We start from the raw sequence: 23,081 nt of genomic DNA, 5'->3' as shown, positions 1-23,081 counted from the left end.
AATTATGCCTTTCAAGCCATGAGTCTATTTTGTCCCTGGCTCAGATCCTGTCACAGACACAGTGTCTGGCTTTTACGCCGTTGCTCTACAGCAGACACAGGTTCCTACCTAGCCAAGGACTCACCATTACTGGCTACACATGACTCCGACTCTGACTCTCCGTTCTCTCCGCCATCAGTGAGGTATCGGAGCTGGAGCGTAAGGCGCGCGAACACGACTCTGAGGCAGCCTCCCGCGAGCTGTCGGCCGAGATTGCCGCCAAACAGCGGCTCGAGAAGACGCTCACAGAGTACCGCGCCACCGTGGCGCGGTGAGTGGGAGAGAGAGAGAGAGAGAGAGAGAGTGGAGCGCGGGATTGGACACGGAGATTGACATGGGATTGGACACGGAGATTGGCATGGGATTGAACACGGAGATTGGCATGGGATTGGACAAGGAGATAGGAATGGGATTGGACACGTAGATTGGCATGGGATTGGACACGGATATTGGCATGGGATTGGGCACGGAGAGACGGACTGGGCCGAGGCATGGACGTGAATGAACATTGCGGGGGCAATTTTTAAGGCGTGAGATTGCGTCGGAATACAGACCTAGCATATTTTACGAAGGAACCGTAACATTTTTTGATTATTTTATATGGTTGCCTTAGCTGGATCTATGGAAAGTTTGCGTTTTTCAGTATATATGATCCGTTTATACATGCTTCTCTATTAGAGTTTTGACGTAGTGCCTGCGTGCTGGACTGTTCCCTCACGTATTGACTGTGTGGTTTCAGGGAGCAGGAGGATCTGTTGGCGCAGATCGAGGACCTCCGAGTCAGTCTGCGGCGGTTGGAGAGGGAGAGCGCCAGGTCAGAAGGAAGGAGAGAGAGAGAGAGGAGAGAGAGAGAGAGAGAGAGAGAGAGAGAGAGAGAGAGAGAGAGGGAGAGAGAGAGAGAGGAGAGAGAGAGAGAGGGAGAGAGAGGGAGAGAGAGGGAGAGAGAGAGAGGGAGAGAGGGATAGGGAGAGGGAGAGGGAGAGGGAGAGGGAGAGGGGAGGGAGAGAGAGAGAGACCGACGGACACGTGTATTGAGTCCTATAGAATATAATCGCACATAATTCTTCTCATCCGCAGAAAAGCGCCGAGTTGCACCCTCGTATGTACAACGTCACGTGCTTACCTAATTAAGAACCTCACACTCTAACCCATACTACAGTGTTAGTATTCGAGTAAATACCGTGACACCGGCTCGGTACACGTGTCACCGGCGTATCTACACCACTGTGATGTCCTCCTTGGTGTGTAGATTAGTACGTTGGTCTGATCTTCATATCAGTCTTCTTCAGTGTCTCCCCTCCCCTCCACGTGTCCCACCGTATTCCAGTGTAGTCCCATTTACCGCCGTCCCGGTACCGTCCGTTCAGGCTGCTCTCCCAGCACCCGCGGTACCACCAGGCCCCCTGATAGTCCTGTGCACAGTGACCGTCAGACCAGCCGTCCTGGTCACGGTCACGGGTAGAGAACTTCTCATTGACGCTGAACTGCAGACCATTCCCGGCAGTTCCTGAGTAGTCGGTATAGCTCAGTGTGTAGCCATCCACCTCAGACGAGATACGGAACTGTTGGTATGTAGCGTATGATCTACTACCGTCAAACGCTTCCAGATCAATACGAAGCTCGTACCGTCGGCCTGATGACGTCAGCTGAAATAGGTGTTCTAGGCCCCACCAGAATTCTTTGGTTACATTACCAAAGCCCTCCTTGTAGTCCGTCCATCCGAGGTAGAAGTCTTGGTGCGGCTCGATGTTGTCTCTTTTCTGAAACACCGTCCAGTTCCCTCCGGCAGTGTCCATGTCGCAGTACGACTGGACGGGTGGTTGTTTGCTGTCACCACTGGGCCGAAGGAGGTAGACTCCAGACGGGGAATCGACAGGCAGGTCGCTGCAATCACGAATTCGGTGGTGCTGGTGTACCGTAGCTGCTAGGTCATCAATACGCTCCTGTTGGGATGAAGTGTTGTTTATAGCTCCGGTCAGCTTGGATCCTAGAATGTCAACCTGGGAGGTCAGGTTATCCATTCTGACTGAAACTTCACGCTGAATCGTTTTTTGCTCGTTCAGCTGGTTGTTGAGCTCGCTCAGTTGAGATTGCTGGCTGTCGAGCGTTGTAGCCAGTTGAGACGTCTGGTTGAGTTGATCTCCTTGCTGTGTAACGATGGTATCCAGTTGGGCCGTGAGGCTGTTCACTGTGGCTGCAGTCTCCTCTTGTTGTGATTTTTGTTCGTTCAGTTGTGACTGCTGGCTGTCGAGCCGCGTAGCCATTTTACGCATTTCACTCACGTGTTTTTCCATGCGGATGGCGATGGCACTCAGTCGTTCTGTGAGGTCGTTCACAGTGGCTGTCGTCTCGTCCTGCTGGGATTTTTGGCCGTTCAGCTGTGTGACGACCTCGTCCAACTGAGTCTGCTGGCCGTCCAGTCGGCCGGTCAGCTCCTCCATTCTGCGCTCCAGAGCCTCGATTCTAGACTCCAGCCTGTTCTCCAGAGGTTCCGTTCCTGACTGCAGTTCATCACGCACCACTTGCTGTATGAATTCCTTTCCTTGGATGCACTCACGAACCACTTGCTGTATGATTTCACTCAGCGGGATTGACCCGCCACCGTCACAGCCGGCCGTCACGATGAGCACGGCCAAAGTCAGGAGCGTCACCAGCCGGCTGCTGAGGGCCGACATGGTGACACGGACACTGAGCCAGTATGTGGTCCACCGTCCTCGGCTGCCGCCCTCGGACTGACGGCTCGGAGCTGGCAGGGTGTCTTCAGAGCTCGGTGCGGCTGGCCTCTGCCAGAGGCGCCACATCCGGTCAGGCGGCCCGGTCCCATGACCGACAGACTCGGCGATAAACATTTACCTTGGACTCTGGCCACTGCGCTGCAATACTGCCTCACCCGGTCGTCGCATCCATCAACCCCGTTGGTTTATACACAATACAATCTGAAGAGCTTTTTCGAGAGAGAGAGAAAGAGAGAGAGAGAGAGAGAGAGAGAGAGAGAGAGAGAGAGAGAGAGAGAGAGAGAGAGAGAGAGAGAGAGAGAGAGAGAGAGAGAGAGAGAGAGAGAGAGAGAGAGAGAGAGAGAGAGAGAGAGAGAGAGAGAGAGAGAGAGAGAGAGAGAGAGAGAGAGAGAGAGAGAGAGAGAGAGAGAGAGAGAGAGAGAGAGAGAGAGAGAGAGAGAGAGAGAGAGAGAGAGAGAGAGAGAGAGAGAGAGAGAGAGAGAGAGAGAGAGAGAGAGAGAGAGAGAGAGAGAGAGAGAGAGAGAGAGAGAGAGAGAGAGAGAGAGAGAGAGAGAGAGAGAGAGAGAGAGAGAGAGAGAGAGAGAGAGAGAGAGAGAGAGAGAGAGAGAGAGAGAGAGAGAGAGAGCGCAAGCCAGAGAAATGTCCCGAGAAATGGCTTGCTCTCTCTCTCTCTCTCTCTCTCTCTCTCTCTCTCTCTCTCTCTCTCTCTCTCTCTCTCGAAATGTCCCGAAAAATGACACACTAATCAAAGCCCGTGCAAATATACTCTGGAGGCTCTGGAGGGACGCCGATCAGTAGTAAAACCGAGTTGTTGTCTTGTAGACAAAAAAAAAAACAAAAAAAACAAACAAAGCATTGACTGATACACACTGCTCATGGTGTCGATGGTTTCGGGCGTGTCTCCCACGTGACTCCTCCCCGTTACCACCTCCCTGTTCGTTTTTGTTTTTGTCCAGGCGAGAGGACGGTTTCCAGGCGGAGACCGCCGAGCTGCACCGGCGTCTGCTGGACTCGGAGAGCCGCAACCAGCAGCTGGCCGACTCGGTTGCCATGGCGACGCGTCCGCTGCAGCGCCAGCTGGAGACGCTGCAGGCGGCGCTCAGCTCCCAGCAGCACAGCTGGGAGCGAGCCGAGCGGGCTCTCACAGAGAAAAACGGTCAGTGGGTCAGAGAGGGACAGAGGGCAACATTTTCATTAACGGAGAGAAATTGACACTTAAGACAACGGTCTGGGCAGGGAAGACAGAAAGACTGGAGGAGCGTTTCGCGAGACGGACGGGGCAGGGTTCGGGAAGAGAGCAATGGTCGGGTTCCGGGGATGAGTTGGAAGATGAGCAGTGCGGATGGATGGAAAGAACTCTCTGGAGCGTGAGAAAATAAGTTGGTATTATCCTGTATGCCTGCTGATTGTCTCATAAAAACGCCGTACGGTCTTGAAAGTCTTGGAAGAAAGCTGGTGCGCTTTCATAAAGGACATATCGCTAAACTTCAGGTGTAATCAACTCCTTCAAATTCCGTAAACCCCGCCCTAACCCTATATCTTCCCCCCCCCCCCCTCCCCTCCGTACAGTGGAGCTGCAGCGTCAGCTGGCCACCGTCACAGAGCGGGAGCGACACGTCTCAGACCAGTACGTGGAGGCCGCCGCGCGACAGGCGCCCCTGGAGGCCTCGCTCGCTGAACTGAAGGCAGAGCGGGGGAAGATGGCCGACAAACTGACGGCGGTGGAGGCGAGGGCGGCTGAGACTGCCGCCGCGCTCGAGAGGTGAGGGATTGTAGTGAGGAGTAAGGGCGGATTCGCATAGGGCAGTAATGATGCTGGGCTAAAAGAAAAGATTTTTCCCATACGCCGAGATTATATAATATCACACGGGGCCGGTAAAATGTTTCATTCAGGACCGAGGGATTTGTTGAGTTTTCCGCACGAGACCGAAGGTCGAGGGCGGAAAATTCAACAAAGCCCGAGGTCCTCTTGCGAGGTCCTGAATGAAACATTCCGGCCCAAGTGTGATATTTATTTTAGAATATGCCGTTTAATTTCCATATTTAAGCTTCTTTAACAATTGTACATGCTTGAAAGAAGTGAAAAAACCAAGAACGAATATCAAGAACTAAAAAATGTACATATTCCCTGACCTTAAGATAATAAACCAAGCCGACTCAAGATCACTGTGTTCCATCCTTGTGTCTGGCTCTGAGTTGGATTCATATCAAACCAAAAACACCTATTTCATATGTCATATGAGAAGCTAGAGTAACGTTCGTTTTCAATGTTAGAGAAGAGTGGAAGGTATACCATCCTGTAAAGTGAGCGCTTGGTTTTTTTACCCATGTCAGTATGAATAAAGTTTTTACTGATCAATGTGAAATGCGTTTTTTGTCAATTCATTGCAGTTGTAAAAGGCATGAAATTGACGCCATAAATGTAGGTGATTAACTAATATGTCTGTACATTAGGATTTAAAATATAATGTTATTGAAAACCAACATTTACAATCTGTTCAATAGTTCAAAGCGACCAAATGCAACACGTAAGTTCACGTTAGATTTCTATCAGTTAAGCTCTTTTCCAGTGCCTTCCTCCGTCTCAGGAAATGCTTCAAAAGTTCGCTGATAAAATGTTTTGCCCATGGGATATGCTAAATCCCTTTAGCATTATGCTAGCCGTGCGGTAAACATTTGCACGTGATCTTTCCTGCACTGTCTTCCGGCACGGGTTGATGACCTACAGTTCTGGTGATTTTTTTATAAAAATCTTAAAAAAGGTGATTTCAGTAATTAAATTGTGAGTTTCTGAATAGAAATTAAACGACCTATGGGAAATATCTTACTGAACTTGCTCTGGGAAGAAAAATGGAAACCTCGGTCTTCAAAAAGTCTCCGGCACTCGGCTACGCCTCGTGCCTACAATTTTTTAAAGACCTCGGTTTCCATTTTTCTTTCCCAGAGCCGCTCAGTAATATATAATCATGGACTCTTCACAGATTAAATGCTATTGTATTCTGTATTCTGTATTCTGTATTCTGTATTTGCATTAACCGACTATTGCGGAAGTTTTGCATTGCACCTCCTGTGCAAAACATATCTTCGTCAACCTTTGTATTGTTAGTCATTATTCGGTCACAGCGAATCGTTCAAAGTGAGGTTGGCGAGTCCATAATTGTTTCGTTTTTTTTTTTTTGCATTGTGTTCTGAACTGTAAATCATCGCGTTTTGTTGCGTGAAATGTGTGCTTGTGCGTTTTTTTTTTTTAACTCAGCAATCACCATTGAATAGAGGATATCTTCGAATGAAAGAGACTCCGCGATATTAAGCATCTGCTGGCTCCCCATGAACTCCAACCTCGTCGTGTCTCCGGCAGGTGCCGCTCGGAGCGGGCGGCCTCGGAGCGTCAGCTGGCCGCCCAGCTGACTGAGCTGCGGGTGGCCCAGGACGAGCTGGAGCGTCAGCTGGCGGCCGAGCGGGCGGCACTGACCGCGGAGAGAAGTCGTACCGCGGCGCTGCAGGAACAGGTTAGAGCTGGGTAGAGGGTGTCCCGCTGCCTCCTAATTTCGGGAGTGGTAGAGGAGGGGCGTTTGGCTGACGTCCTTGGACGTAAAGCCATGAGGAAAGAGGAGTGGTTGTCACCACCACTCTAACTTTCCCTGCATTCCTCGTCCAGTATCGCGAGTTACTCGTAAGTTCAACCCCAGCTGGCCTTGAACTGAATCGCCTTGCCTTCAGATGCAAAAGCGCAGCTATGATCTCCGATTTGACGCCCTGCAATAACCAACTGGCTTTCACGCCTCATGTCGGGCAGCTAACCTGACCCCCCCTCCCCTTCCCCCTCCGCAGGTCCAGGAGCGCGGCCGCCAGCTCTCTCACTCGCAGTCTGTGGTGGAGTCTGTCACCAGTCAGCTCAGCACGCCCCGCACCTCACCAACGCCCAGCCTGTCGAGGATATCCTTCTCCAGCTCAATGCACGAACTGGTGAGTCAGTGAGATGGGTGGAGAGTTACGTGAGTCGGGTGATTGTTCGGTGAGTTATGTGAGCTAATAACGAGCTAGTCAGCCACATCGGTGAGCTATTAGGCCGGGCTGATGAGTTGGCGAGCCATTTGATGATTCAGAAAGCTGGCAAACTGCTCAGCGAGTTAAATTATAGCACCGCACACCCGTAACGTCATTTAGCGTTCGTTGTGACAATAACTGCATGGTGCGTCGGTGCATGATTGGACTGGCCGCGCGATCCCGAGCTGGTCGAGGTGGTGGGGGCTGCTCAGAAGCCGTGTGGAGTCGGGGCTTTGTGTGTGTGTGTGTCTCGGACGCCCATACTGCTCTGCCTGCCCGTTGCATGTGTCTGCTGGGTGCTGGTTTAGTTTGTTTTCTTGCCTGTGCTGAAATGTTTGGTGTGGGGAGGGTCCGGACTTTGCACGTGGTATGTTGTTCGACTGGAGATGAATTAGGGCATTCACACAAATAGGACACATTTTCACGGTCAGTGACGTGGATGTCTAAAGTATCTTCTCTTCATCAACTGTCATCAAACAAGCTCATCAGTGTTGATATTTATTGGAGTACTTCAAGGCTACGCATTGCCTCCAGATAAGCTTACAACACCGTGTCTTACGTCATATGTTCACACATTCTGCTTTTTTGTCCGTCCTTCTAAACGCACCTAGCACACTTGCACAGACTCTTACTTGCACTATCATTGGCACACAGTCTTCACAGCGTGTCCATGTCTAAGGAAGTCACCTGGCACATGTTACAATGTCTTTTGTTCGGTGGGCTCACTCTTGCCAAATTCTACCATTTGTTTTTCTTGATATGTACTTTTTTGCTGCGTTCTACCACCTCCACTGTAACCCATAGAAGTTTGTTGTATGAATTCATTTTTATGCGGTAGTCCGATTAGTCAATTTTACATGAATGTTCACTTTACATGAATTTGCAATATTCGCGCCCAGTCCTTATTGACCGTCACTATGCATCATGCTAAATAACTTACTTAGGGACGCCCCCTAACCCCGTTAGATTAGACCATATACCTCTGTACACCAGTTCAGACCTCTGTAGGTGTACAGACGTCTATGATTAGGCGTTTGATTGCACGTAAAACTTCACGTCGCATTGCGTGAATTGATGCGTGAGATACGCGGGAGGTTGAACATCCCTGTAAATTCTGGCATGTGTTTGCCACTAACATCATGAACCCCCGAAGTCCACACGGGTTGTAGCGACTAGCCCGCGAGTCACCCGCTGATACAAGTTTGCCTGTGTGTGCTCTACTAACGAATTCCGTCTCGCCCCGTCTGCTGGGCGATGGCCAGGCGACGGCACGGCAGGCCACCAATGCGGTGAGTTGTTGCTCGATAATCGGGCAGTGGGCGGGGGTTGGTGTTAGCAGAGCAGTCCGCCGCTTGCATGTGTAGATATTGTGTTGGAAGCTTGGGTTCTGGTTTACTGTGATTGATGATTTGCGTACCTTACTGCTTGAGATTAAATCATAATTTCCCCGCTTTGAAATCGTAAGTCTCCACTTTAGAGATATTCACTCCGCTGAGCTATGAGAATATCCACACAATTCATAGATCGAGATCTGCGTCTATCTGTCAGCTCTCGTTTGTCCGCCTCACACTTGTCTTGTCACTCCTGCCCCCCCCGCCGCCCCCACTGACCTCTGTTACCCTCTGCTGGCCCCAGGACAGTGTGTTTGACTCTGCCACGCCGCGCGCCTCGGCCGGGATCAGTCTGTACGACTCTGTCCGCGCGGCCGCCGCCGGGCCCGGAGGAGCGTCCGTGGTGGAGTCACTGACGTCACAGCTCAAACAGAGAGACGGTTAGTCGGAGGGGAAAGAGTAAGGGAGAGAGACAGAGTACGTTGTTACAGAGGAAGGAATCTTAGGTGGAGGGTTGTCTTTGGGCAGGGAAATATTTGAGGATATATTTGACGAGGATGGACTTATGATGACTGGGGAATAAATATATTTATGGTGATATGAGGAGACTTTATGTAGACTGTAGACTGCCATGCTATTAGTCAATTTCATCACCATATTTAATTCTGAGCTGCTATGCTTGAATGCCACTAGGTGTGGGTAGTTGAAAAAGAGGAGGGATAATCGTAAAGAAGATTGCGCCAAGTATGTTGCTACAATCAGAAAAAAATGACGTCAAAATATCAAGTAGTCCATGATTCACATCACTCTCGCAGAAAGACATATGTGTCGTCAGCAAACAGATGGCTTGTCTCTTTGACTTGCTCAAACAGTCGGCTTGCCGCTCCCCCATTGACCGCCAGTTGACCTCGCCCTCCCCTCCTCCCTGGTCAGGTGAGGTGGCCCAGCTGCGCTCGGAGCGGTCGGACCTGGAGCTGGCGCGCCAGCAGCTCAGCGCCGAGCTGGCGCGCGTCTCGGCTCAGCTGGAGACCGCCTCGGAGGCCGGTCGGAGGTTACAGGCGCAGACGGCCGAGTACCAGCAGCTGCAGGCCACCTATAACGCCCTGCTGCAGGTATAATGGAGGAGAGGGCAGGGTATAACAACGAGGGAGGGGGAGGTAGGGGGAAGGGCTTTTCCTGCTTGTCCCATCGTTTTCTTGTTCAGCCGTACCGCCATCAAAACTGTCCCCCTCCGCTCCAATGGGCATAATGGGATTGGAAGCTGCAGTGTCACTGAATTACAACCATTATAGCCAAGCCCACTGCTTCTCTATGCTTTGCTGATGATGCGAGGCCTGTAACCTCCACGGTAGGCCCCGTCATATTTGATAAAGTTTTTGGAAGACCAGCTCCCCTGGTGTTTTCCCATTGCTTGTTGGCCCAACAAGAAGTGTGCCAAATTTCAGCTTCCTAGCTCAACGTTTGCGTCTGCCTCAACGGCCTCGAAGTTTGGCTCATAGGGCATAATGGAGACTGCAATGCCGGTGTTAGCTGCATTCTCCCGGCAGCGGCGTTCCTTGGCACAATATCACCACGGATCAACTGCTGCCCCAGCAAGAGTTGAACAAAACTAATCTTTGCTTTCGCCCCCCCCCCCACATACACACCCCTCCCCCTCCTTATCCCCCCCCCGCCCCGATTTTTTGTACATCGTTTGATTTTCACGCATTGTTCACGATCACTTTGTTTTTTTTTCATAATGCCTTAATGCTGATTGAGACAAATATCACGTTGGTTTAAGATAGTACCTATCTTAAACATGCATGTGCGTATATCAATATCGACTCAATACTGCGGCGACGGCAAACTGCTAACTACGAACGACAGCAGCAGCCAGAGACCAAGACGGCGGGCACAGCACTGGTGACGGTGACGGGCACCGGTGTCACTTACTATGGTCGAGCCTGCGTGTCCGGTGTCGTGGCCTACCTACAGCAAGAAGGTTTTCTTGCGGGGCTTTTTGGAAAACTCCTGCAGTGCGGTCTAGGAGTGAACTCCGTAGTCCGCACTATTCAAAACTCAAGTCATTTCTTTCCATGCGACCACATAATATGAGGGCGCCTTTAGCGTCCAAAGAGGGGGGCAAATTTAAAAGTACAGGACAATGGGCTTGACCTGAATGCCCGCGAATGCTGGATACGGCTCTGCTCTGGAGGGTGAGGGGCGTCATGTTTTTTTTTTTTTTTTTTTTTGATGGGACGCCCAATCGCCTGTGATCTTCAAAGGGGCGCTTGTTACGCTTTGCAGATGCGTCTGTGGTATTGGCTAGTGTGCCGAGCGCCCTGATAACGCTATATGTAAGGCGCGCTTTAGCACTATCAATACCCACGACCCGTGCACCTGCGCCCCACACAAACCTCTGACGCAAGCAACATGGTAGTGGATTGCGTACTTAATAACATGAATCCCTGTGGTGCCCTTTCAGATCCCGACATCGCCCCTGTCAGTATTATGTGCGCATCATTCAGAGTACCTATATGACGTGCCCCTTCCGAAAAAAAAATGTTGCCCCCTCTTGATCACTCGGTACGCCATTCAACACCACCGACGTGTCTCTAAAACGTATCAGGCGACCCATTGAAGATCACGGGTGAGTGGGCGCCCCCATTCATTATCGCTAGCGTCCCTCAGAGCATCCGCCGCACCAGTAAATATCACTGGCGCCCCTCCAGAACATCCCGCGCCCGCATTTTAATATTATTGTCACCCCTCAAGAACATCCCGCGCCCCTCTGAACGATGACGCCCATTCCGCGGGGCAGGGCACTCGGCACACTTGTCAACACCACGGACGCATCTGCAAAGCTTAACAGGCATCCCATTGAAGATCACAGGTGATTTGGCGCCCGATTGAAGAAAAAACCTGGCACCCCTCAGCCTCCAGAGCAGAGCAGTATCCAGCATACGTGGGCATTCAATTCAAGTCCATTGTCCTGTACCTTTAAACTTGGGGCGCCCCCTTTGGGCCCTGAAGGCGCCTTCATATAATGTAGCTGCATGAAAGAAATGACTTGAATTTTGAAAACTGTGGAGTTCACTCCCAGACCGCACTGCAGGAGTTTTCCAAAAAGCCGCGCAAGAAAACCTTCTTGCTGTAGGTAGGCCATGACACCGGACACACAGGCTGGACCATAGTAAGTGACACCGGTGCCCGTCACCGTCACCAGTGCCGTGTCCGCCGTCCTGGTCTCTGGCTGCTGCTGTCGTTCGTAGTTATCAGTTTGCCGCCGCCGCAGTATTGAGTCGATATCAATATACGCACATGCATGTTTAAGATAGGTACTATCTTAAACCGACGTGATATTTGTCTCAATCAGCAATTAGGCATTATGAAAAAACAAAATGATCGTGAACAATGCGTGAAAATCAAACGATGCACAAAAAATCGGAGCGGGGGGGGGGGGGATAAGGAGGGGGAGGGGTGTGTGTGGGGGGGGGGGGGCGAAGGCAAAGATTAGTTTTGTTCATCTCTTGCTGGGGCAGCAGTTGATCCGTGGCGATATTGTGCCAAGGAACGCCGCTGCCGGGAGAATGCAGCTAACACCGGCATTGCAGTCTCCATTATGCCCTATGAGGCAAACTTCGAGGCCGTTGAGGCAGATGCAAACGTTGAGCTAGGAAGCTGAAATTTTGCACACTTCATATTGGGCCAACAAGCAATGGGAAAACACCAGGGGAGCTGGTCTTCCAAAAACTTTATCAAATATGACGGGGCCTACTCCACGGGTCTGAGCCGCATTTGCGGCCTGCACTGACCGGACCCCGTCCCTCCCCTCTCAGAGAAATGGAGAAGTCGTTCTGTCCGTGCTCTGGCCTGATCCTGCTATATTTCTCCCATATCGACGGAATGAGGAAGACATACAGGAAAGCAAGTATACGGGCTCGAGCTGTCCATACGCTATCCAGACCCGCCCCTATCCCCTACCCCTCCTACACTTCAATAGCTACTGAGTAGCTACTCGCTGACTCCACTGCCCTGCTCCCCAGATGTACGGAGAGAAGGCCGAAGAATCTGAAGAACTCAAACTCGACCTGGCAGACGTCAAGGAAATGTACAAACAGCAGATAGATCAGCTCACAAAGCGAGGAACGGGCGGCGGAGGATCCTCCTGAGCCTGGCGGCGACTGCGGCGCACCTGGGGCGAGCTGTGGGCCGCCTGGACCGGCTGCCAACCGGCAGGGGAATCCCTTCAGCTGACAGGGGGATCCCTTCAGGTGGTAGGGGAATCCCTTCAGGTGGTAGAGGAATCGGGTCAGGCCACAGGGGGATCCACTTGCCATTCCAAAGAATCCCTACCTGACGATGAGAGGGAGGGAGAAGCGTCTCCTCAGCGTGATGAAGGTAGCTCCGATTCTTCTGATCACCCAGCCACCTCGCCTGGACTGCCATCCGATAGTGTGATAGCGACAATTTCTGAGGAGAGGGAACCACTTCTATCGGGTGAAAAATGTGGGAAGAGTGAGCCTGGAATGGCATGTGATAGACAATGAGCGTTTGGGGCCAGACTGGTGGCCACACGGGCTGGTTGTGTCTCGGTTAGTCTGATATGTGGAGTTATATTGATACGTGGAGCTGGTATAAGTGTGGGGAAGTGACAGCGTTCTGGGCTCATGGCTTGTGTGAACTGGGCTTTATGCGTCGTAAAAGTGGTAGGATGATGGAAGAAGAATCGATCCCGACTCAACAAGCCGCAGTCCATACGTCCTGGTTTCAAAGTTTAAACCACACCACGGGTTTTTCTAGAGCCCATTAGCTCGTAGTGCGGTAATAGTCCGCATTTAGGCTCATATTTCTCCCATATTCTTGAACATATGCTCATGGTATGAGCCGCAGTTACATGAACTGCTATATTTTCACTTTGGAGTCGCGCAATGTTATGGGACTAGAGAGTCGCATGGCATCACTTGAGAAGCTGCATTTACTCCAAGACTACCAGTGGCTAACGACGGGAACCTGTACCGTTGCGTGGGGACGGGGCGACTCCCAAGGCTTTAAGCACGCCTCTCAGTGCTGGCACAAAGCCACTCCATCGCCCCACAACTCGTGTTGATGCCCTGCGGGTCGCCGCTGGAGGCATCTCTGGGGCGAACATTATTCCCGTGGCGTTTTAGCCTTGGTAGAGACCCGCGGCGCTTTTTCCCAAGTGGCTTATAGACAAAGGATGGCTTCACACAACGCCCAAACAGCTGGAGCTATCAGTGCATTTACGCGGATATGCGGGACTACACTAAGGCCGACTACCCATAGGGCATCCGGCAGTTTGCTGCAACCTGATGGCGTATACCATATTATACTGACGCTGGCGTTTATTTTTATACTAAACGGGCTACACGGGACCGTCCTCCGCTGAAGGCTCGCTATGAAAGTGGAAGGGGTCGCTCGCTATTTTAGCGTAAGGCCGCTCGTAATGATGATGTATAGTGCGCTTGCTATTGAGGTGGAAAACCTGCCCACTATGATAGCGGGACAGCCCGCACAGTTGTGATAATTTTCGGCGGGGCATAACAGGCACCGGAGCCCCGCTAAAACGGAGGGCGTTACTACCTACATAGCGCGAGTTTGTACATAACCAGGTCGTTACACTGTGTTTTGGTTGTGCCCAGGTGATAGGTTCTGTGCTCCGCTTTTGTTTTTTCGAGTGTGTACCGGAAAATTGTTTGAGATCGGTGGCTTGTTCCGTGCCGTAATGTTTGTTTGAGTGATTGTGCGCTTGCCCCCCCCCCCCCTCCCCCGGAGTCTTGTTTGATGGGCCCTGCTTACCCCGTATCCGTGTATGAATCCGGGTGCTTGCTTGTTTGTTTGTGCGCCGGTTTTGTTGTGTTTGTCGGGCGTTGGTATCGTGTGTGCAATCAGATCGTTTTTGCCGATTATTTATGATTATTTATCCTGTTATAGCCCTGATCGTTGCTGCCCGGGGCCGCTCAGAGTGTTACGTTTCCAAAGGGCGCCGCGGCGCGGATGGACAGAATATATTTATACTCGGCGTGGTGATATAACTGCCTGTTTCAAAGCGGCTTTGGAAGAGCCCTGGGCCAGCTGACTGATCAATGACGTCATATCTCAGACCGCTCTCACAGCTAAACCATAGTGACGTCATGATCCGCCCACACCCTGTGACATGTTACAGTCGATGCTGTCACACTCCAGCACACCTTCACAGCCGGGCCGATGACGTCACACCCGTACAATGTATGACGTCACACTACCAGCTTTACCTCAGCTGTGCAGTTACATGGTACGACACACTGGCAAGTCTAAACGAAACACTATCTCCAAGTTCAAACACACGATAATACAAGACAGGATAAGCAACCGAGAGGGTTTGTACCAACACAAAAGCAGCAATTCATACGCTTTATACACAACAGTCTTAGTTCAAACACGCCTCACAAGATAAATACACACTGACGCTGGAACATGGCCATCAACTGCGGACACTGTACACATGCAGTCAAAGGCAGCACATACGCGGCAAAGTTGGGTACCAAATCGAACATGTTTCAATGTTCACACAGCGCAGTCTCAAACCATATAAAACACTGGAAAACTGGGGGAGGAGGAGTCTGGCTCGTCGAGCTGCGAGTCTGCAATATTCAATCGGTGTTTGCATGACAAAGTTTGTCCTTTCGCCAGACTACGGGTCCTGCCATTGAAAGCAAGTTTAAATTGTTATACTTGCCGACGCTGAATTACTGACATGACGGTTGTATTACTGATGCCGATCTGACTCTGTTTGCTGGCCGTTAAACGTCTAAGTTGGTGTGCCCGTCTCTGCCTGCCTCCGCTGAAGATGGCTCACTTCACATCGTGCTTACACGGAAGCTCATTACCGGAGTAATCCCCGCCTGCCGCCGACTGCGCCAGTTCCCGGACGTCTCTCAGCTGTCTGCGTCCCCTGCCTCTTCCCAAACCGCTCCTAGCGCGTCCCGCCCGCCGGCTGCGGGACCTGCCTCCCCTGATCGCCAGAAGTCTCCCTCGGCTGCCGATCCCACCTCCTCGGATCGCCAAAAGACCTTCCTCGCGGTCCACCGCTCCGCGCCGCGTCGATCTACCGCGCGGGAGTGGACCTCGTCTCTTCCGGGAACAGTAGAACTCCACCTCTTCCGGATTATCGCATCCGTCTACCGTCACAATGGAAATGTCGCCTTTTGTCTCACTCTCACCCACACTCAAAGCTAGTTTCTCAGAGGCGACGTGTGAGCGATCGTCCTTAACACAACGCTCCATGTCTCTCGCGGTATGCACTGTTCGTTTTCTCATACCACGCATCGTCCGCTGTCTCGCATCACTCGCAGTCCGGACATCGGTTGAGTTCTACTTCTTCCAAGAGTAGACGAGTTCCAGCGGTCTCCCGACGCGCCAATATTTCTCACTGACCTGTTCCAAGCTGAGGTCACCGGGAAGGGTCACAAAGTGACCCGGCGTGGGCGATACGGCGATGGTGAAGTTGGTCAGGGTGCCGGCCAGAGGCGACTCGAGGTCCAGCGGCAGGCGCATCACCAGGTATTTGGTCAGGTGGTCCACTGAGGAAGAGAAGAGAGCGAGTCAGAATGTGGCATAGAAAGACATTACCTAGCACTAGTAGCTTGTGCACATATGATAAAATTCGATCATACGCCACACCAGCAAGTGGAACGCCTTTGGGAACAGATCGCATAAATTTGCAGTCTCAGTATTTCCGATACATCCATCATTCCATACATTCTGCAAAAGAAGCCCCGCGGGAGGCAGCATAAAGCGTTTCTAGTCTCAAACAAATTTGATCAATCACAGCCACATAAACGATTAAATGCTAAAACCATCTTATTCGGTAGTAGGTAATCACCAATCGCTTCATCCCAGCCAGCACGCACCGTCAACCCCACCTTTGCCTGTTCCCGCCCGCAGTAATCGTGTTACCTGTGGCGTTGGCCGTGGTCTTCAGGTACCGGACGGCGTTTTCCTTGAGGTCCTTCAGCAGCGCCGTGTCGGCGCTCATCTCCACCGGGTGCGGCTTGAACACCTGTGGTAGAGAAGAGGAAGATTAGCTTGGGTGTCAAGACTAAAACAGTTGCACAGATTATCGACACTTTAACTTTACTACGCATCCAGTAAGATAGGGGCATGGAGCAAACGCAAGCGATTATCAAAAAACAGCATAGGTACGGATTTGCACTCGAGAACTTTACACTGGAAAAGACATACGGACTCTTAACAACATTACGCTCAAGGAGGCACACATACTAATCTCTTTTATGCTTGACCAGAGCCACGAGCAGGTGAAACCATTCTTCCCATCCACTGGCCAATGATTTGTAGCATCTGACCTTCCCTTCCCTCCCCGCACTACTCACCAGCTCGATCTCAGGCACGGCGTTGCTCTCCTCAGCCGCGTCGCCGTCGTTACTGGTCGAGGGCGCCTCCAGTCCGGAGGATTCGTTCTCCGATGTGAGCTTCGGCCGTTTGGAGCTGGGCGGCGCTGCGGTCGTTGAGGTCTCCCCGGCACCGGTGGTGGGTGGCTCCGCGGGGGGCGCCGCAGCCGCCGCGGGAGGAGGTTCGGGGGCGCCGGCCGGAGCTGTCGGAGGAGAATTGAAAAATGATCGTTTTACGACCTCAGTGAATATTGTTGTGGTATATGAAATGGATGGCAAAGTTATTTCTAAAATGGTCAGCTTGTAAAAGCATGACATTTTGACGCAAAGTTCGGGAACAACCCTTTCATTATTGCCATTGACGGTTATAAGCAGTTGATCCTTCCTGCTAAAAATATACAATTCCCTGACGTATACCAATTACCAACCGCCCAACCTTTTAAACATCGAAACAAGTTTACTTCTACTGAAATACAAAAGAAATCACTCACTCTGCGGGGTGGCCTCGACGGGTGTGGGCGGCGCGTGGCTGCCCGGGTTACTGGAGTCGTCCGCGGCCGGCTTCTTTCTGTTCTGCCGGTTCTGCGCCTGGATTTTGATCCCCTCCTCGATCGAGCTAACCAGCGCCGCCTGACTGTGACTCTTGTTCAGCTTGGCCAGGACTCGCTCCTGATGCGCCTCGTACTCATCGCGACTCGGGTAGATCTTGGCGATCAGATTATCAAAGTTCGGGTCGGGCCGGAGTGAACGTTTCGAGACGAGTTTCTTCCGGCAGGTTGGGCACTCTTTGTTGCCCGATCGGAGTGCAGTGATGATGCACTCGTTGCAGAAGCGATGGAGACACTCCTTGGTGGTCATCGTGTTCTTCAGCATGTCCAGGCAGATGGGACACATGAGCTCGCTGTGGAGGCTGCGTGGCGACACGGCAATCACCGTGTTGTCGACGACAGGTTCCTGCGGCGTGCGGTGCAGCTCGTACAGGGACAGCTCCCATGTCTTGTTGGTGCCCGATGAGTCCGTGCTGACCGCCATACTGGAACAGGCTGTCACAGAAATACTGCAGAAAGACATATGGCATCAGCGGTGGCAGATCAGAGGACACAGGGTCAGATCGAATTGGGCAATGCTGAATTATCCCTCTCCACATATTTATTGTGGAGAGGGCATATTTAGGTATTTATAAAATTAGTTCAATGTTTGACAGGACAATGGACAGACCCAAAGCCAAATGCCAATGCTAAGCTGGCAAAGTTATCATGATAATGCAGCTGCAGCTGGCAAAGTTATCATCATGCATTATTTCTAATTTTGAAATTTGAGTTGTGTTACTGTTGAGATCATGGGATCAAATCCCATCGGCTTGAGAAGTGGATTACACCATGAAGGCCATGTGAAGACAACACTGATTGGTGATGAATAATGTTGCAGCTTGGTGTTTGACGAGATGCTTTGTTCAATCCAAATCTCTTGTAAATTGCACCATGCCTAATATTTGCATTTGATCGGAGGGGCTAAATAATTCCTGGGTGGACAAATTCAACCAACAAATCTCACATCAAATAGCTTAAATTAATTCATCTCAAATTCATCCACACAGGTCACAAAACACACCAACTCAACAACGCTGACGGCTGAAGGTACCAAAAGACAATTAATACATATTGATATGGACATACATTGTTGAAAATTCATAAATACACCTTTGAACTTTGAAGTGACAGCAAAAATAAATACCAACCTGAACCACCAATTCAAATATCAATATGAAAATCTAAATCCAGCCTATAAACGCAGCCTCCCAGCCTCACAAACACGAAGGCATAATAATTAATGTTCAATACGCTATTAGTAGAAAAAGTTCAAAAGCGACATCTCACCTTTCTGAAGAATGATTCGCTGACAGTCTGATATCCTGAGGACAGACACTGAAATTCCGCTAGCGATAGATCATCGAACAGCGCTGCGCCATAGTTTGCCTTTCCAAGGATTGCTGAATGACCATTGAATCGGGGATAATTTTTGATGACATATTTTCCTATTTATTTACGGTTTTCCAAAAAATAATGATATATTTATGCAACCAACTGTATTTTACTGAATATTAAGATATTATTCTGCAATAAAATGACCTATTGTTAGTTATTTGAGAACATTTTGAGATATATTTTTCCACATTTTACCTCATTTTTGACAGTTTTCATTTAGCGGGAAGCTGTTGACATGTTTGTGTTGACCGAGTTGGGAGTTGGGTGGTGAGTATTTAGTTGTGAATTATTTGTAAATCTGTTGGGCTATCTAATTCTACACAACATTTATGTCATGATAAGCACCGGAAATATCCTACTTTCCTTGCTGAATTTGAGAAATGCAAGAACATTTCTATTTTCTATGCAAGAACATGTCTCAGCTCATTAAGTTTCTCCCTTTTTTTGGGGGGGAGGGGGTATGGTAGGCATTCATTCTGTTGGTTTACCCCAAGTTCGATGACTCTTGGACGGCGAAGATTCGGTGTCGTCCGGCCAATCCCGCTCAAGGTCGGTCGGGGCTCGGCTGCGGTTATGGAGCATAATTGGCCGTTCAACATAGAATCTTTGTCGTCTGAGAGACATCAGATTATGCTAACATGGGGTTAATGTGCATGCTGAGCCAATTAATTGTCTCCACAATTTTTGGCTCATCATGTTAATGGCTTATGGTGCTTACAAGCAGCTTCAGCACATTCAAGTCTTGAGCTCAAGACTGCTAGCCGCAAGGTGTGGTATCAGCCGACAGAGTTGATGAGTCCAATTAGCTAATATGATTAAACCTCACCAGCCATTAGCAAACTGACACATAATCCATGCTTGATAAGATCAAGAGTAATAATGTATACCACAAATTATAGATATTTGTTCTTTTGATATGGAAAACTCACTAGGTCAATTAGTTCCTGGCAGATGTGGTTATGTCTCTATATGTATAGGTACCATTTTCTTGAACAATGATGGGCCTGAACAGCAGTTTACCGAGGTTCCACATCAGGACTTGCACTGCTCCATGTGATTTGTGAACTCTGCAGCGCCAGCATCAGGCCATGGTAAACCTGCGCTGCACGGTGTGCTGACTGAGTGCCTCCACACTGATGAGATCTTGCAAATATCATCATACTTTGCAGTTTGGGCTGGACTCTTTTTAGTTCCTGCTGCTGAGATCAGCTGAGACTGCTAATGCTTATTTCCACAGAGCACAACTATTTGTACATGGGTCAGGCTACTAGGGAGTTGTCAACATGCTTTACTTATTTAGTGATTCACACAGTCAGTTGTCTTGACAGGAATGTTCTCTTTTTCAGGAAAGGCATAACTGGACAGTGGAACTAAGTGGATGGTGACTTTGAGAAGCCTATACCACATTTATCAAAAATAGAAGTGACAAAACAGGTGTTCAAGCACATCAAATATCCCTTAAAGACTGTCATTAAAAGCAGGGGCCAAAACCCACCCAAAGTTGGGCTACTTTGAGACACCAGCAGCCTCTCATTGCTAGCGCCATGCCGTGCGAGGTGATCACCCTCCAGCTGGGCCAGTGCGGCAACCAGATCGGCTTCGAGTTCTGGAAGAAACTCTGCGCCGAGCACGGCATCTCCCCCGAGGGAGTTTTAGAGGAGTTTGCCACCGACGGCCAGGACCGCAAGGACGTGTTCTTCTACCAGGCTGACGACGAGCACTACATTCCCCGCTCGGTCCTGCTGGATTTAGAGCCGCGCGTCATCCACACGATCATGTCGTCGCCGTACGCCAAGCTCTACAACCCGGAGAATGTCTACATCTCAAAACACGGCGGCGGTGCAGGAAACAACTGGGCGTCTGGCTTCAGTCAGGGAGAGAAACTTCAGGAGGAGGTGTTTGATATCATTGACCGCGAGGCGGATAACAGTGACAGCCTCGAGGGATTTGTTCTGTGCCACTCCATTGCCGGAGGTACCGGCTCAGGCATGGGATCGTTCATCCTCGAAAACCTCAACGACCGCTTCCCCAAGAAGCTGATCCAGACGTACTCGGTCTTCCCGAGCCAGGACGAGATCAGTGACGTCGTCGTTCAGCCTTACAACTCCCTCCTGACGCTGAAGCGTCTCACTCAGAGCGCGGACTGTGTGGTTGTACTGGATAATACCGCTTTGAACCGGATCGCCGTGGATCGCCTCCACATCCAGAACCCTACCTTTGCGCAGATCAACTCTCTCGTCTCGACGATAATGTCGGTCAGCACCACGACTCTGCGCTATCCGAGCTACATGAACAACGATCTTATCGGTCTCATCTCGCCACTGATTCCCACACCGAGGCTGCATTTTCTGATGACGGGATACACGCCTCTGACTACCGATCAGGTTAGTGTAGTCTGGGGGAGATTGCGTGCTAAGGAGAGGATGGGGAAGGGAGCCGATGGGTTGTGTTGGGGAATATGAGAGGATTGCTGAGGGGTGAGGGTTCATGGGAGGGGAGAAATCTATGAGATGGGTGCTAAGGAGAGGAAAGGGAAAGATATCGGTGTTGAGGAGCTGGTTGAAAGTCGGCCTTAAATTTGTATTAATCCTCTAATTCTTTGCTCATGTCAAATCGAATCACGGAGCTATTTTCAGAACTACTAACACTGAACATTGCGTCTCCCCATGCTCACCAAACTATCTCCCTCTCTCCACGTTCACCCTCGCCTCCCCCTCACCAACAGGTGGTGACCTCAGTTCGGAAGACCACCGTCCTGGACGTGATGCGTCGCCTGCTGCAGCCCAAGAACATGATGGTGAGCACGTCAGCAGAGAAGAACCTGGCGCACTGCTACATCTCCATACTGAACATCATTCAGGGGGAGGTGGACCCCACGCAGGTCAGTAAACTTCTGATCAGATCAATTCAGATGAGATGAGATCGGTGTACCTAGTCAAATTCGAGGTAGTTTTTCTTGCCGTAGTTTTTTCTCAAATATTCGTAATACGTGCTTGTCGCTTGGGAAACACAGCGTCGTTGTCGTTCATGCAAATTATTGACGGATATGGCTGGACCACGAATGCTATCGACGAAAACATGTTTATTTTTTTCTCGCCGTTTCAATCATGACTAAGTCGGTGACCGTATGCTATCCCAACTCCCAAGGACCGCGGATGCTTCATGAGAGCTTTGTCATGTCATTGTCCGGCCTTGTAGTTCGTTCTCGGCTCCAACACCCCTCCATACCACCTACTAACACATCTCTTCTCACCTCGACAGGTGCACAAGTCGCTGCAGCGGATCCGTGAGCGGAAGCTGGCCCAGTTCATCCCCTGGGGGCCGGCCAGCATTCAGGTGGCCCTCTCCAGAAAATCTCCCTACATCCAGTCTGCCCACCGCGTGTCGGGACTCATGCTGGCCAACCACACTTCCATCAGCTCTCTCTTCGCACGCACCCTGCAGCAGTATGACAAGCTGCGGAAGAGGGAGGCTTTCTTGGAGCAGTTTAGGAAGCAGGAAATGTTCGCGGAGAGTTTGGAGGAGTTGGATAACTCCAGGGAGGTGGTGCAGAGTTTGGTGGATGAGTACCTGGCGGCCACGAGGGCGGACTATCTGAACTGGGGTATGGAGAGGCTCACGGGAGCCGTGTGAGTGGTGTGGAGTGGACACAAGGTGGAAGTGGACTGGTGCACGGTGGAAGTGATGTGGACGCTAACTGGTAACGCTGTGGCCTGTGGACCGATGTGGACACGTAGTAACACACTGTGGAATTGAGTGGACAAGTGGAGCGCCATACTGAGGAGTTGTGTGGACACAGTTGAACAATGTTGAGCGATTTTCACACAGTGGAATGTTTAGTGATGAAGAGGTGAGTTGGCATCGTGAGGACTTTCCAAGGATTGTTGAGTGAAGTTGAGAGGACGCAGAATGGGACGCTGTTGAGTGGGCATACCGGAATGGGAAGAGTGAGTGAAAACGCTGAGTGACGAAAGGTGAATGGAGTTAGGTGAAAATGGTGCCATGGAGTGGATCTCAACTCTCGGTGGTTAAAAAGAGTGGAGTGACTGGAACGGTCGTAATGAATGGGAATGAGAAGGAGGCATTGAAATGTAGGCGGCTTGCCTCGAGATTCTGTCAAAGGTGCCCGGGTTCGACCTGTATTCTGAACTTAGTTCGGGACGGTGAACTGTGCGTCAGTGATGGCAATGGATAGCGTTGATCCACCCGTGCTCCAGGATGCAGTGCAGCTAGTGGGGGGCTAACCCTGGCTGTGCCGGACAGCTGCCGTCGCCGCTCAGCACCCAGACGCGGTTCATCCGGTGCAGTGCTTCCAGCAAGTTAGACGTTACTAACGAGAAGACTCACGACGTCACAAAGCTGTCGTCTTGAGGACAGACGGTTACACATTCCGCTTGGGGCGTGTATGTTGAAGTTATAGCTCAGTACTGGCCTAACCTGAGAAGTAACGTGACATGTAGCTAAGTGACGTAATGTGTAACATTTGTGACGTAAGTGTAACATTAGTGTTGTAACGTGTAGCACCCGACTCGTCGATACATTTTGCTCCATGCG

At 50.7% G+C, this 23,081-nt stretch overlaps 3 protein-coding genes across 15 annotated transcripts in view; 2 read left to right on the top strand and 1 right to left on the bottom strand.

The window, feature by feature from the left end:
* The window catches only part of LOC122376015 (TATA element modulatory factor-like), a 21,033-nt gene extending 6,846 nt beyond the window's left edge, over nt 1–14,187 (top strand). For 3 of the 6 annotated variants that reach the window (XM_043355658.1, XM_043355659.1, XM_043355656.1), the window contains exons 11-20: nt 179–310; nt 779–853; nt 3,731–3,930; nt 4,344–4,536; nt 6,133–6,283; nt 6,606–6,740; nt 8,084–8,110; nt 8,457–8,592; nt 9,086–9,264; nt 12,178–14,187. In XM_043355658.1, the coding sequence (XP_043211593.1) occupies nt 179–310; nt 779–853; nt 3,731–3,930; nt 4,344–4,536; nt 6,133–6,283; nt 6,606–6,740; nt 8,084–8,110; nt 8,457–8,592; nt 9,086–9,264; nt 12,178–12,303 (1,354 nt within the window). In that variant the 3' untranslated portion in view covers nt 12,304–14,187. The remainder of the gene's footprint in view (nt 1–178; nt 311–778; nt 854–3,730; nt 3,931–4,343; nt 4,537–6,132; nt 6,284–6,605; nt 6,741–8,083; nt 8,111–8,456; nt 8,593–9,085; nt 9,265–12,177) is intronic. The other 3 variants (XM_043355662.1, XM_043355661.1, XM_043355660.1) reach the window with 1 other exon arrangement.
* On the bottom strand, nt 14,143–18,532 carry LOC122376017 (E3 ubiquitin-protein ligase RING1-like). Of its 4 annotated transcripts, none has more exons than XM_043355670.1 (5): nt 18,420–18,532; nt 17,034–17,599; nt 16,525–16,745; nt 16,091–16,193; nt 14,143–15,714 (listed from the first exon to the last, which is right to left on the bottom strand). In XM_043355670.1, exons 2-5 carry the CDS (start codon nt 17,572–17,574, stop codon nt 15,506–15,508), a joined length of 1,074 nt encoding a protein of 357 aa, XP_043211605.1. In that variant the 5' UTR covers nt 17,575–17,599; nt 18,420–18,532; the 3' UTR covers nt 14,143–15,505. The 4 variants fall into 4 exon arrangements, with proteins under 4 accessions (XP_043211605.1, XP_043211604.1, XP_043211606.1 ...); XM_043355669.1 differs by lacking the exon at nt 18,420–18,532 and adding an exon at nt 18,281–18,376; XM_043355671.1 differs by lacking the exon at nt 18,420–18,532 and adding an exon at nt 18,325–18,347.
* LOC122376016 (tubulin gamma-1 chain) lies at nt 18,525–23,081 on the top strand. Of its 5 annotated transcripts, none has more exons than XM_043355664.1 (4): nt 18,525–18,794; nt 19,874–20,911; nt 21,253–21,408; nt 21,789–23,081. In XM_043355664.1, exons 2-4 carry the CDS (start codon nt 20,072–20,074, stop codon nt 22,158–22,160), a joined length of 1,368 nt encoding a protein of 455 aa, XP_043211599.1. In that variant the 5' UTR covers nt 18,525–18,794; nt 19,874–20,071; the 3' UTR covers nt 22,161–23,081. The 5 variants fall into 5 exon arrangements, with proteins under 5 accessions (XP_043211599.1, XP_043211600.1, XP_043211601.1 ...); XM_043355665.1 differs by having other exon boundaries at nt 18,787–19,076; XM_043355666.1 differs by lacking the exon at nt 18,525–18,794 and adding an exon at nt 18,795–18,819.

The sequence above is a fragment of the Amphibalanus amphitrite genome, unplaced genomic scaffold (assembly GCF_019059575.1).
Source record: "Amphibalanus amphitrite isolate SeventyFive unplaced genomic scaffold, NRLGWU_Aamphi_draft 001986F_arrow, whole genome shotgun sequence".
Classification (NCBI taxonomy): Eukaryota; Metazoa; Arthropoda; class Thecostraca; order Balanomorpha; family Balanidae; genus Amphibalanus; species Amphibalanus amphitrite.
This window is presented reverse-complemented; position numbering and strand designations above follow the sequence as displayed.

Coding starts and splice junctions, on each gene's coding strand:
- LOC122376017 (XM_043355670.1), bottom strand. CDS start 17,574: ATGGCGGTCAGCACGGACTCATCGGGCACCAACAAGACATGGGAGCTG. Junction 16,746..17,033: donor CGTCGAGGCCACCCCGCAGA/GTGAGTGATTTC, acceptor CTCCTCCGACAG/CTCCGGCCGGCGCCCCCGAA. Junction 16,194..16,524: donor CCGTGCCTGAGATCGAGCTG/GTGAGTAGTGCG, acceptor TCTCTACCACAG/GTGTTCAAGCCGCACCCGGT.
- LOC122376016 (XM_043355664.1), top strand. CDS start 20,072: ATGCCGTGCGAGGTGATCACCCTCCAGCTGGGCCAGTGCGGCAACCAG. Junction 20,912..21,252: donor CGCCTCTGACTACCGATCAG/GTTAGTGTAGTC, acceptor CCTCACCAACAG/GTGGTGACCTCAGTTCGGAA. Junction 21,409..21,788: donor GGGAGGTGGACCCCACGCAG/GTCAGTAAACTT, acceptor TCACCTCGACAG/GTGCACAAGTCGCTGCAGCG.